Raw genomic sequence first — 13332 nt, 5'->3', positions numbered from 1 at the left:
TGATTGTATCTCTCAGGTCTTGTATCAGGTCTTTGCTGGATTTTTTTTCTCTCTATTTCTTAAGGATAAGACTTTCAGATGCTGTTCATCTGCTGTAGATAATGTTTTTTAGCCCTACCACTGATTTTGTCCTTTACTTGACCTATTTGGAATTTTTCATAGCTTTGTGTGTTAGTTGCTGCTTGTAACAAAGTATCGAAAGATTTAATATGTGTTGTTTGTTAAGTTTTTTGTTATGTATAGAAAAAACACTGTTTTATTCCTTGATTTCGGTTCCCTTTTGTGTTTGAATGATTCTTAGGTCAGTGTTTAATGGTTTAAAAAAACAAAAAAATGCTCCTGTGAAAATGGTCATGTACAATGACTCCACTGAAAATGAATGAAATGCACAAAAAGAAAAGAAAGGAACTTTCAGAAAGCCTGAAGAACAATTGTCTCTTTAAAAAATTACAAAAAAGATCAGGCTGCTTGGAAGTAAAGTATAAAGGAATGAGTGGTGGCTCAAGAATTCTGCAAAGTACTGCAACTCTAATCTTTTAGAGCAGCTTAGCACTATGGAGTTTTCAGCAAAGTAGGTTAAATGACACGTTTATAGTGGGATATTTTCAGCCTGCTTCACAGGGCAACATTTGCTGGAAACTGTCGTATGTGTTCATGGTAATGAAAGAGCATGTCAGTTTGGCCCTTACCACTTTACACCATCTACCCAAACGTCATTTATATCTGTAATATGTTTGTAGCTCAACATTAATGCATAAAAATACAATGTTTTGGATGAAGGGCACATCTGACAACTCAAGTGAAGGTCTTATGATTTCTTCTAAAATAATATAACATGCATTTGGTGCTAACAGTTTGCAGTATGTTTAAATGCTAAGGGTCCCTGGAGAGGACAAATACACCTTTTACATGCTTTAAATTGCAACCAAAACAACTCACTCCTAAAGTTTGTCAGGAATCACACTTGATCAGCAAGCAACTGCCATCTGATTTCATCTGAACCATGGCCCATGTAATTTTCCGCATATAGCACCATAGCACATTTAAGGAAGATGAGAATCTTGCAAAAAAAAAAAGGGGGTGTCTCCCACTCTTCATGTAATATCAGGCCATTATTTTATTTGAAATCATGTGGTCATTTCACAATAAAACCCAGCATTTGCTTAAATGCTTGGTTTGTGTTTCTGGAAATAAGTGAGGAAATGCACTACTGGTTAGACCTCGCTCACGTGGTGGAGCAGGTCATCTGCTAATCAAAAGGTTGGCGGTTCGATCCCACCAGTCTGCAAAGGTCTTTGGGCAAGATACAAACCCCAAGTTGCTCTTCAATGCATCCTTCAGAGTGTGAATGTGTGTGAATGTTAGATAGAAAGAGCATAGAAAAAAGACAAAGTGCTTTGAATGCTCAGGGTAGAAAAGCACTGTATAACAACATTTACCATATAAACATAGCGTGTTTCTTTAAAGCACACTGAGTGGTTAAAAAATATGACTCGAACTTTATAAGCGCAGTTGGAAGATATCAAGGTATATGTGACCAGTCATTGCATATTTTCCATTTTGTGCAAATTTTTGTTTAACATTTGTTGAATATTTATAGAATTTCCTTAATACTGCAGTCTAATGAAAACATCTCTTCTTTTATTTAAGGTTATTTATAAAGTGCTGGATCCTGCCATTCCAGTGAAAGACCCCTACAGCTTAGATATTCAAGGTCTGTGAACACTTTTCATTCATTAAATGCATATAGTATTCTCATATATATATATATGTTCCCCATAGAGAGATTGTATGCATGAGGAATTTCATACAGAAAATGCCGAACCTTATTCCTTATGAAATAAGACACCGCATTTTTAAAATTCTGTATTCTACCAAGCTCCTGCTGCAAATAAAAGCTTCAAATGCTTCCTGTCTCTGATATTTGTTTAGCTGAGTCGTCTGGATAATGAAAAAGTCATACTGATGTTCACAGAAAACTTTGCACTTAGAATGGAGTTGCATCAAAAGAGCCACATTTGGACATAATTATGTTTTGACTTTGATGAAATCTTAACCAGAGATAAATGGATTGTGTGAACCATCACTGACCTCACTGACACGCATTCATCCCAAACAAAAACTAGCAAACAGTACAAACTGGTGTTGGGAACACTCTGTTTTGTTACCTAGCAGTCGCACCTATGGCAACGTATCCACTGTGTGCAAAGCCCTTTTGATATAGTAGAGGTTGGACAGACATTGCTGATGTTTAGGCCACACCTCTCCCTCATTTTCCCACCATTGTCCACTGTTTCAAAGAACTTGTCATTCTACCCAGGAACCATACCCAAATGTTTCACACAGTCTTTGGTGGTTTAGTAACCAGCACTGTTACTGCACAGTAAAATAACACCACTGGTAAATATAAAGGGTTTGTAGGGAGGAGACAAATCCCTTTGGAGTTGTGTCAGGAATGGCATCTGGCATTAAATTCTGTTAAACCAAACATGCAGAATTACCTGCATGTTTAAAGGATGAATGAAGAGCTTTAGGTAAACACAAAGACCTGTCGTTTGGGTACCCTTTTCAGATAATACATTTAGATATAGATTACATGTTAATACCAGGTGTAAATATTGTACAGTACTTTACAAATTCGTCTTATTTTTCATCAGAATTCATCATCAATCAGTACAATTCTAACATTTACTGTCTCATCACACTCCAGGTTAATGCAGAAAAAAAATGTAGAAAATGTCAAGGAAAAAATGTGCATATTAATGAACTGTCAGCCTCGTTTTTTAATGTTGTTTATCTTGCAAATCTGGCTGACTTTTTAAAAAACATTTCCTTTGCAGATCTTTTGCGCATCACCAACCTGCGCATTAACTTCACAAAGCTCAACACTCTGGGAGATGACCTTCTGGACCGACGCCCTGAAGTCCTGCAGAAATATTACTACGCTATCTATGAGCTGGTAGTGCGAGGGAGCTGCTTCTGTTACGGACATGCTTCAGAGTGCGCTCCTGTGCCGGGGGTCAACGCCAGGGAGATCGGCATGGTCAGTTAGTGGATGATACTGCCAAAAACTCACTGAATCTGTAATTATCAGCATATCCTTTGTAAGACTAAAGGAAAATGGAAAATTATCTTCTTGTTTAAAATAATCAACAGCAGCACAGTAAATCACAGCCTTCTCATTTGCACTGCCCATACTAACCATGTCACTTTTCATCCTTGTCACCTTTCATCTTGCTGTGCTCAGATCCACGGTCGCTGTGTGTGCAAACACAACACAGAAGGCCTGAACTGCGAGCGCTGCCGGAACTTCCACCATGACCTGCCGTGGAGACCAGCGGAGGCGGAGAACCCTCACACCTGCAGAGGTGGGGCAAATATGCACTCCTTCAAAATTCAGATGGAAACATTTGTAGCTGAAATTCTTTCTTTATAGTTGTCAAATGTGCTTTTCTAACCTTTAGACTATTTAAGGAAATAGAGAACAAGCCCTTTGTTGGTACTACCAGCAGCAGCGCAGTCAGCTGATGAAGTCGGCTTTCTGTGACTGTGACAGTATCTGAATATGATTAATGGGGCTTTTTGTCAACCAGTGAAAACATTTTTTCACGTTTCTTGTTTTACAAGATAACTGAGACACTTTTTGGGGGTTTAAATTAAAAATAAATATATGCTAGAAAGATAAATTAAGATGTACAGTGGGGCAAAAAAGTATTTAGTCAGCCACCGATTGTGCAAGTTCCCCCACTTAAAATGATGACAGAGGTCAGTAATTTGCACCAGAGGTACACTTCAACTGTGAGAGACAGAATGTGAAAAAAAAATCCATGAATTCACATGGTAGGATTTGTAAAGAATTTATTCGTAAATCAGGGTGGAAAATAAGTATTTGGTCACCTCAAACAAGGAAAATCTCTGGCTCTCACAGACCTGTAACGTCTTCTGTAAGAAGCTTTTCTGTCCCCCACTCGTTACCTGTATGAATGGCACCTGTTTGAACTCATCATCTGTATAAAAGACACCTGTCCACAGCCTCAAACAGTCAGACTCCAAACTCCGCCATGGCCAAGACCAAAGAGCTTTCGAAGGACACCAGGAAAAGTATTGTAGACCTGCACCAGACTGGGAAGAGTGAATCTACAATAGGCAAGCAGCTTGGTGTGAAAAAATCAACTGTGGGAGCAATCATCAGAAAATGGAAGACATACAAGACCACTGAAAATCTCCCTCGATCTGGGGCTCCACGCAAGATCTCATCCCGTGGGGTCAAAATGATCATGAGAACGGTGAGCAAAGATCCCAGAACCACACGGGGGGACCTGGTGAATGACCTGCAGAGAGCTGGGACCAAAGTAACAAAGGTCACCATCAGTAACACACTACAACGGCAGGGAATCAAATCCCGCAGTGCCAGACGTGTTCCGCTGCTGAAGCCAGTGCATGTCCAGGCCCGTCTGAAGTTTGCCAGAGAGCACATGGATGATACAGCAGAGGATTGGGAGAATGTCATGTGGTCAGATGAAACCAAAGTAGAACTTTTTGGTATAAACTCAACTCGTCGTGTTTGGAGGAAGAAGAATACTGAGTTGCATCCCAAGAACACCATACCTACTGTGAAGCATGGGGGTGGAAACATCATGCTATGGGGCTGTTTTTCTGCCAAGGGGACAGGACGACTGATCCGTGTTAAGGACAGAATGAATGGGGCCATGTATCGTGAGATTTTGAGCCAAAACCTCTTTCCATCAGTGAGAACTTTGAAGATGAAACGAGGCTGGGTCTTCCAACATGACAATGATCCAAAACACACCGCCTGGGCAACAAAGGAGTGGCTCCGTAAGAAGCATTCGAAAGTCCTGGAGTGGCCTAGCCAGTCTCCAGACCTCAACCCCATAGAAAATCTGTGGCGGGAGTTGAAAGTCCGTGTTGCTCGGCGACAGCCCCAAAACATCACTGCTCTCGAGAAGATCTGCATGGAGGAATGGGCCAAAATACCAGCTACTGTGTGTGCAAACCTGGTAAAGACCTATAGTAAACGTTTGACCTCTGTTATTACCAACAAAGGTTATGTTACAAAGTATTGAGTTGTATTTTTGTTATTGACCAAATACTTATTTTCCACCCTGATTTACGAATAAATTCTTTACAAATCCTACCATGTGAATTCATGGATTTTTTTTTTCACATTCTGTCTCTCACAGTTGAAGTGTACCTCTGGTGCAAATTACTGACCTCTGTCATCATTTTAAGTGGGGGAACTTGCACAATCGGTGGCTGACTACATACTTTTTTGCCCCACTGTATGTAGCTATGCTGGGCTACTCTGGTGTCCAGGAATAAAGATATAAAGCTAGAAATTTACTTTATAGGTCACCTCTAAACGAGATGGGAGAAGCTAATGCGATGTGATAGTTTTTAGGGTATCATTATTATTATTAGGACGCCACCCAAAAAAAGGGTGGTCAGAATGGTATTCATGTTCCTCTAAATCAGGGGTTTCAAAGATAAGCCCAAAGCCTCCAGACAGCTAGACAGCTTCGGACATGTGATAGAAGGCATCGATTTCTGACTTTTTACTGTGTTGTCATAGCTTTTATAGTTTTTCCTACTCGTAAAGACCTCCCCCGTTCCCTTTGATACTACACCAAAGTAATAACAGTTAAAACACAGAAAAGTTCCCGTTTTTTCACTTGGTACTGTAAATTTTTATTTTTTACAATGACAAGTTTTTTTTATTATAATTGCTACCGTAACTTTAAACATTTATGGATTTTTTTGCTGACAGCTTTCTTTCATTACTACAGCAGCATTTTTTTATCATGTAAAAAAACTGGACTTCTTTTTTACGTTAAGCTGTTAAACATTTAGTTAAACATCTTTACACTGACAGATGGGAGAGTTTTGCTTTGTGACCCAAGACGTAAAATAAGTTTGCTCTAATTGCTCTTTAACTGTTCTCATTTTGTTTTTGCCTGTTTCTGCAGAGTGTAACTGTAATGGCCACTCGGACCACTGCCACTTTGACATGGCAGTGTATATGGCAACGGGTAATGTTACTGGAGGAGTTTGTGATGACTGTCTGCACAACACTATGGGACGCAACTGTGAGACGTGTAAACCTTTCTACTACCAAGATCCAAACAGAGATGTTAGAGATCCACGGGTTTGTATCTGTGAGTCTCTCATACCTTGATTCTCTCCTTTGGTACAGAAATTCAGTACTGAGTATAAAAAAGGAATTTTGCTCTGAAACATAAAATTTTCCTGTCATTCCTGTCATCTTTTACCTACAATCTCCATCATTCCTTCACTTAAGCCTGTGACTGTGACCCAGTGGGGTCATTGGAGGGAGGCGTGTGTGACACCCACACCAACTTTGAAATGGGAATGATTGCGGGACAGTGTCGCTGCAAAGTCAACGTGAAGGGGACGCGCTGTGATGACTGCAAGGAGGGTTATTATGGACTCAGCCAGAATGACCCTTTGGGTTGCCAACGTATGTGTTCATCTGCCGCCAAAATGTGTTTGAACAAAAGTAGATATCTCAAATCTTTATGTGCATTCATGTTTCTGTGTCTTTATTCATCAGCTTGCAACTGTGATCCTCGTGGCATCATCGTGATGGGAGCTCCTTGTGATCAGATCAGTGGGGACTGCTCCTGTAAAAGATATGTCACCGGCCGCTACTGCAACCAGTGTCTGGTTAGTAACAGTCGTTGTTCTGTCTCTCAGGTTTCATCCTAAGCTCATGTCCAGGTTTGCTCAATAGCAGGCCTTGAATGCATGAAAATCTACTCTGTGTAGATATTCCAGTGCAGTCCAAGAATAAAAATAAGGAGGTGAAAGTGAGGATCTTTAAATAATGCACTGGAAGATGTTTGTCTTTGACTTGTTAAACTAATGGGGCCATATTTTAAAATTCTGTGTGGGATCTATTGTCACGGCTGGCGGAGTGAGCCGTGTGGAGTGGAGGAAAAGGAGGACCCAAAATGCAGCAAACTGATGATACGAGTGAAGTTTATTTACACGGTGGCAGTGGCAAAAACAGGCAATGAAGCATGAGTAATGACAAACCTAAACTGGGAGAAACTAAAGAGCAAACCTGAAATCTTACAAAACGGAGAGCGGAGCAGAGAGACGCAGACCAAGGACCAGGATACCAAGAAACACAGACGAGCCGACAACGAACACAGACCGACACCCACTATATATACACACACACACACACACACACAAGGTAATCGGGTAATCGCACACAGGAGGGAAGAACAGCTGATCTGAATACACATGATGACTGGAGGACACAAGCTGAACACAATGACAACAGACACAGACTTTCAGAACAAAACAGGAAATCTAGAACCCGAACCGGACACAAGGGGGGAGGACACAGAATAACTAGAACAGAGGGAAATAATCACAAAACACAAAACGCTGGGTCAACGACCCAGGACCATGACAGTACCCCCCCTCCAAGGGCTGGCTCCAGACAGCCCAAAACAAAAACAGACGACCAACCCAGGGCGGGCGGCGGGGGCCCAGGACGGAGGGACCAACACAAGCTCCAGCGAACTGAGAGAATTGTCCAAAACAAAAACACACATGCTGGAGCACGAGAACAAAACACAGTTCAGGAGGCCGGCCTGGAGGCTGACAACTCAGAAGTCCAGGACAGTTCATCTTCTGAGGCCGGCCACGTCGGCGACGTAGATCCATAAGCCGACCGAGCGGAAGGCAGCGGTGGCGGAGTGGAGGCAGTTCAGGGGGCCTCCCGTGCACACGGCAGCGGCGGCGACGGGGAAACCGTTCAGGCGGCCGACCGTGCGGACAGCAACGGCGGCGACGAGGAAACCGTTCAGGCGGCCGACCGTGCGGACAGCAATGGCGACGATGACACAAGTCTGGAGGCCGACCGCGCGGAAGGCAGCGGCGGCGTCTAGGAGGTCGTCCATATTGACGATGACGCTCCACCAGCGGCCTGGTAGATGACCGCCGATGTCGAGGCGGCAGTTCGGGACCCGAAGGTGGCGTGGCCGTCGCAGCACCAGACGAGACCGAAGCAGCGGCTGGTCCAGGCGCGGCTGAAGCTGAAGCGGAGGCCGGACCAGGCGCGGCTGAAGCTGAAGCGGAGGCCGGACCAGACGCGGCTGAAGCTGAAGCGGAGGCCGGACCAGACGCGGCTGAAGCAGAGGCCGGACCAGACGCGGCTGAAGCAGAGGCCGGACCAGACGAGGCTGAAGCGGAGGCCGGACCAGACGAGGCTGAAGCAGAGGTTGGACCAGACGAGGCTGAAGCAGAGGTCGGACCAGACGAGGCTGAAGCAGAGGCCGGACCAGACGAGGCAGATGACGAGGCTGAAGCAGAGGCCGGACCAGGCGAGGCAGATGACGAGGCTGAAGCAGAGGCCGGACCAGGCGAGGCAGATGACGATGCTGAAGCAGAGGCCGGACCAGGCGAGGCAGATGACGATGCTGCAGCCGGGCCAGGCGAGGCAGATGACGATGCTGCACCGGGCGAGGATGATGAGGCTGCAGCAGGCGACGGCGTGGAAGCCGGAGACTGTAGCGCTGCAGGCGTGGAAGAAGCTGCTGCTGCCCGTGGCGTGGATGAAGCTGCAGCTGGCGAGGATGATGAGGCTGCAGTTGGCAGCTGGACGGGCTCCTCGGGCCCTCCAGCTGACGAGGCAGGAGGCTGGCTAGGTTCTCCTGAACCTCCAGCTGACGAGTCTTGAGGCTGGACGGGCTCCTCGGGCCCCCCCAGCTGACGAGTCTTGAGGCTGGACGGGCTCCTCGGGCCCCCCAGCTGACGAGTCTTGAGGCTGGACGGGCTCCTCGGGCCCCCCAGCTGACGAGACAGGAGGCTGGCTAGGTTCTCCTGAACCTCCAGCCGATGAGTCTTGAGGCTGGACGGGCTCCTCGGGCCACCCAGCTGGCGAGACAGGAAGCTGGGCGGGCTCCTCGGGCCCCCCAGCTGACGAGGCAGGAGGCTGGGCGGGCTCCTCGGGCCCCCCAGCAGGCGAAGCAGGAGGCTGGACGGGCTCCTCGGGCCCCCCAGCAGGCGAAGCAGGAGGCTGGACGGGCTCCTCGGGCCCCCCAGCGAAAACAGTCTCTGGACCAGTGGGCACCGGGGCCCCTGGAACACACAGGTCAGAACCAGTAGGCGCACGGGCCTCTGGCAGGCACAGTTCAGAACCAGCAGGCGCACGGGCCTCTGGCAGGCACAGTTCAGAATCTTCGCCGCCGGGCTGAGTTGGGAAGCGGTAGCGGCTGGTGGGTGAAGGTGCAGTTCGTTGAGTATGAAGTCCTGTGCGAGCGGGTGAAGAGAGTCCAGCAGCCAGGAGTGAGCAGAGATGAGCTGCTGTAGCCTGGCTTCTACAGCGCGGAGACACTCTTCCCCCTCATGCTCGAGCCATAGGTTAACCAACCTGGAAACAGAGTCAATTAGTTCCTCCCGAAGCTCCTCGGGAGGTGCGGATGCCGCTGGGTCCATGTTTGGTCGGCTCGTACTGTCACGGCTGGCGGAGTGAGCCATGTGGAGTGGAGGAAAAGGAGGACCCAAAATGCAGCAAACTGATGATACGAGTGAAGTTTATTTACACGGTGGCAGTGGCAAAAACAGGCAATGAAGCATGAGTAATGACAAACCTAAACTGGGAGAAACTAAAGAGCAAACCTGAAATCTTACAAAACGGAGAGCGGAGCAGAGAGACGCAGACCAAGGACCAGGATACCAAGAAACACAGACGAGCCGACAACGAACACAGACCGACACCCACTATATATACACACACACACACACAAGGTAATCGGGTAATCGCACACAGGAGGGAAGAACAGCTGATCTGAATACACATGATGACTGGAGGACACAAGCTGAACACAATGACAACAGACACAGACTTTCAGAACAAAACAGGAAATCTAGAACCCGAACCGGACACAAGGGGGGAGGACACAGAATAACTAGAACAGAGGGAAATAATCACAAAACACAAAACGCTGGGTCAACGACCCAGGACCATGACATCTATACCTAAACCGTGCGTCATCACAGCAATTTTGTATTCAGCAATCGGACTGAATCTGAACTGGCCGACATGATTGCATTAATCGGCTATATGCACTGGGCTGTTGTTTAAAAAGACACTTTCAATAGCGCTATTTTCTTGCTGTTATTTTGGTAAACTTGGCCTGTGTAATGACAGAGAATACAGTGCAGTGAGCTCTTTGCAAGAGTTGAAACTGCCTTCATTTACAGCCTGGAAACCTAAACATCCATATTATTAGATGAGGTGACCAGAGAGTGTGTGCGCTAATAAAACACTGAGTGGAGTTTATGTCTTGATGCATGCACAACCATCCAGGTTAGGAAATCCCAAAAAGTTGATTCTGTTCATGTGGATGTAATGTTTTCAGTGGGAGAAATGTTTTTGTCACTCATCCAAGTGACTCCTTCAGTCTCTGCTGACTGCAGATTAGCCATGGATCACTAGCACGATTACAAATAGAACTCCTGCTTTGACTGTTCATGATAAAGCAGCAGTGTACAAAAAAAGTGTACATGAACTGTGAAAAAAGCTAATTGTGAGGTTTGTGTTCCTCCTACAGCCTGAATACTGGGGCCTTAGTAATGACCTGGCAGGCTGCAGACCTTGTGACTGTGACTTTGGAGGAGCCTTCAACAACAGGTAAAAAGATTTTGTATCGTCTGTGTTCTGCTTTTAAGAACTAAGCATTCTGTAAATTGCAAGTATTTCGTTTAGATGCAAAAAGCATCAAGTGGACACGAAGTGAGGCTGTGACTCATTCAGTCTGATGGTCTGTGCAGACAACAAATAGACAGGAGATTTCAAGAACACCAGTAAAAGGCTGTCTACACATTGTTGTATGTGATACTTAAAGGTGCATGATGGAAACCGGCCAGTGTGACTGCAGGAGGCACCTAATTGGCCGGCAATGCTCTGATGTGCAGCCCGGGTATTTCTGCGCTCCGCTGGACTTCTACAAGTATGAGGCCGAAGATGCCACCGGACACTCTCCTGCTGATCCCGTACTGCCGGTGAGCACAGCAGCATGGTGCCGTGTAAACCACTTATTCACATTTACGATCATTGGCTCATACTACTAGGCTGACTACGTCAAAACAACACACTGTAGAATCTAACTTCAAAAACGTACATTTTATTTGAAGAAGCGAATGGGGGTGGGGTGGCTATAGCTCAGGTGGCAGAGCAGGTCAGCCACCAATCAGAAGGTTGGTGGTTCGATCCCAGGCTGCCTCCTGGCTGCATGCCAAATATCCTTGGGCAAGATACTAACCCCATGTTTGCCTACTGGTGGTGGTCAGAGGGCCTGGTGGCGCCTGTGTCCGGCAGCCTCGCCTCTGTCGGTGCGCCCCAGGGCAGCTGTGGCTACAATGTAGCTTGCCATCGCCAGTGTGTGAATGGGTGAATGACTGAATGTAATGTAAAGCGCTTTGGGGTCCTTAAGGACTAGAAAAGCGCTATACAAATGCAGGCCATATTGTAGAAAAATGCTGAGCTTACCCCAAACCCCAAATGAGTAGATGCAAAATTCACTTAAAATCATAAGCTGGGGAGAGCAAGCCATTTGTAAAGTTTAAGGAAGGCCATTGTGCAAGCATAAACCTAGAACTTAGACGTGTTTGTGTCTCATGCATGCAGCAGGTTTGAAATACTGATTGATGGTGGAGAGGTTATGTAACCGCTTTTCAAGAAGATGGTTGTGAGCTCAAAGTGAGAAAAAGCATGATTAGCTGCTGCAAGAAGACACATGAGGTGTTAAAACACACAAACAGATCTTAGTAGTAGCCCTAAATTTGACAAATTCATAAAAGCGCTTGAAGATTTTAACCTGGGTTTATAAAAAAGGACTGCTGCTGATTACAGCTACGTTATAGTTTCTGCATCTGCTTACCCATTCAGGAGGATTGGATTGTGTGTGTGGAGTCACTCTAATCCAAGAGGTATAGTTCCATCTTGTAACCCCTAATAAAGTTTCCTTTGGGACCTTTTTGTTTGTGTAGAGAACTCCTGTCATATAGTGGGATCTCTGTCACAAAAATTCATTAATTAAATGGACACGACTTTAATTAACAGGGTTTTTTCTTGTTTTAGCAAGAATGTGATACATGACGACTGTATCCATGGAAGTATGTTCACATAGTGTGGCTTTCAGTAATGAGCTGTATGATCCAACATGTTCACTTAGGAAACCTCAAAGGTCACCGATCACTTACAGTATCTCTACGTAAAAGACACACACATCTCAGCAAAAGGTCAGAGTCTCTTCTTCTGCCTGTCTTTTGTATTTTTTGGAAACTGTGTGAGCAAAAGAAAGATTTCACTCACCATCAAGCATCAGTTAATTATCCTTCATCACATTTTTAGCTTTTTATTAAGTTTTTCAATTATCCACAATTGGAAACAATGACCAGAGTAACTGGCTACAACAACAGCTTCTGCTGGTGAAACTGGGAGCCCTGAGTACTTTCCACCCAGACCTGTGTCCTGTTCCTGAGTTTTGACAGAACTTGCAACCGGTTGCAATTTCCGCATGTAAATGGTTCAGCTCTTTATCCTTTCAACCACATCCAAGGGTGCGTGGGAGCTTGCCGAACCAGTCTGCATGTGTTTTGTGGGCTTCAAGAAGGCTGCATTTCTCAGTATGTCCTGTGGAGGAGTGTTTTGGTTTCATAGAACATTGAACTAATTTTTGGGAGCTATCCCAAAATAAACATGGCTGGTGATAAGTCAGCCTCTTTCTCAGTGGAATGGGATTTCACCAGAGCTGCTCTCTGCTACCACTTCTGTTTATTGCTTTTATGGAGAAGAATGAAAAAGATACAGAATTTCTAGGCACAGCCGAGGTGTAGCGGGTGGTGAGTTTGGTGCTCTGAGGAGTTCATCTTTGCTTTTTGCAGATGATGTGGTTCTGTTGCCTTCATTGAGCCATGACTTCCATCTTGCATTGGAAGAGGCTTGGGTTTGTAGTTGAGTGTAAAACGGTTATGATGTGAAGTCTGAGGTGATGGTTCTCAGATGAAAAGGGTGGAGTTTCCACTCCTGGCTCGGAGCAAGTGGCTGCTGTAAGTGGAGGAGTTTATGTATACTCTACATCGAGAGGGCCATTTGAGATACTTGGACCATCTCACTTGGATGCCTCCTGGGCATCTCCTAGGTGAGGTATTTCAGTCATGTCCTAACAGGAGGAGGCCCTGGCATATACCCAGAACACTCTCGAGGGTGTCCTTTGGCTGCTTTGGGAACGCCTCGGCCTCCTGTAAAATAGCTGAAAGAAGTGGCCGAAGAAA

General features: G+C 45.6%; 2 protein-coding genes across 3 annotated transcripts in view; one reads left to right on the top strand and one right to left on the bottom strand.

The window, feature by feature from the left end:
* Window positions 1-13332, top strand: part of lamb2l (laminin, beta 2-like) — a 63112-nt gene that overhangs the window by 33813 nt on the left and 15967 nt on the right. For both annotated transcript variants that reach the window (XM_085261082.1, XM_085261081.1), the window contains exons 7-14: window positions 1651-1714; window positions 2841-3043; window positions 3248-3368; window positions 5985-6173; window positions 6317-6496; window positions 6590-6702; window positions 10608-10687; window positions 10902-11058. In XM_085261082.1, coding sequence (XP_085117208.1) covers window positions 1651-1714; window positions 2841-3043; window positions 3248-3368; window positions 5985-6173; window positions 6317-6496; window positions 6590-6702; window positions 10608-10687; window positions 10902-11058 — 1107 coding nt within the window. The remainder of the gene's footprint in view (window positions 1-1650; window positions 1715-2840; window positions 3044-3247; window positions 3369-5984; window positions 6174-6316; window positions 6497-6589; window positions 6703-10607; window positions 10688-10901; window positions 11059-13332) is intronic.
* On the bottom strand, window positions 6939-9489 carry LOC146550548 (uncharacterized). The gene is made up of 5 exons (XM_085259701.1): window positions 9425-9489; window positions 9056-9266; window positions 8334-8760; window positions 7519-8207; window positions 6939-6944 (listed from the first exon to the last, which is right to left on the bottom strand). The coding sequence occupies exons 1-5, from the start codon at window positions 9487-9489 to the stop codon at window positions 6939-6941; spliced, it is 1398 nt and encodes a 465-aa protein (XP_085115827.1).

This window comes from Mchenga conophoros, linkage group LG20 (genome assembly GCF_057382185.1).
Source record: "Mchenga conophoros isolate Kocher_MC1m ecotype Shallow Benthic linkage group LG20, M_conophoros_male_GT1.1, whole genome shotgun sequence".
NCBI classification, from domain to species: Eukaryota; Metazoa; Chordata; class Actinopteri; order Cichliformes; family Cichlidae; genus Mchenga; species Mchenga conophoros.
This window is presented reverse-complemented; position numbering and strand designations above follow the sequence as displayed.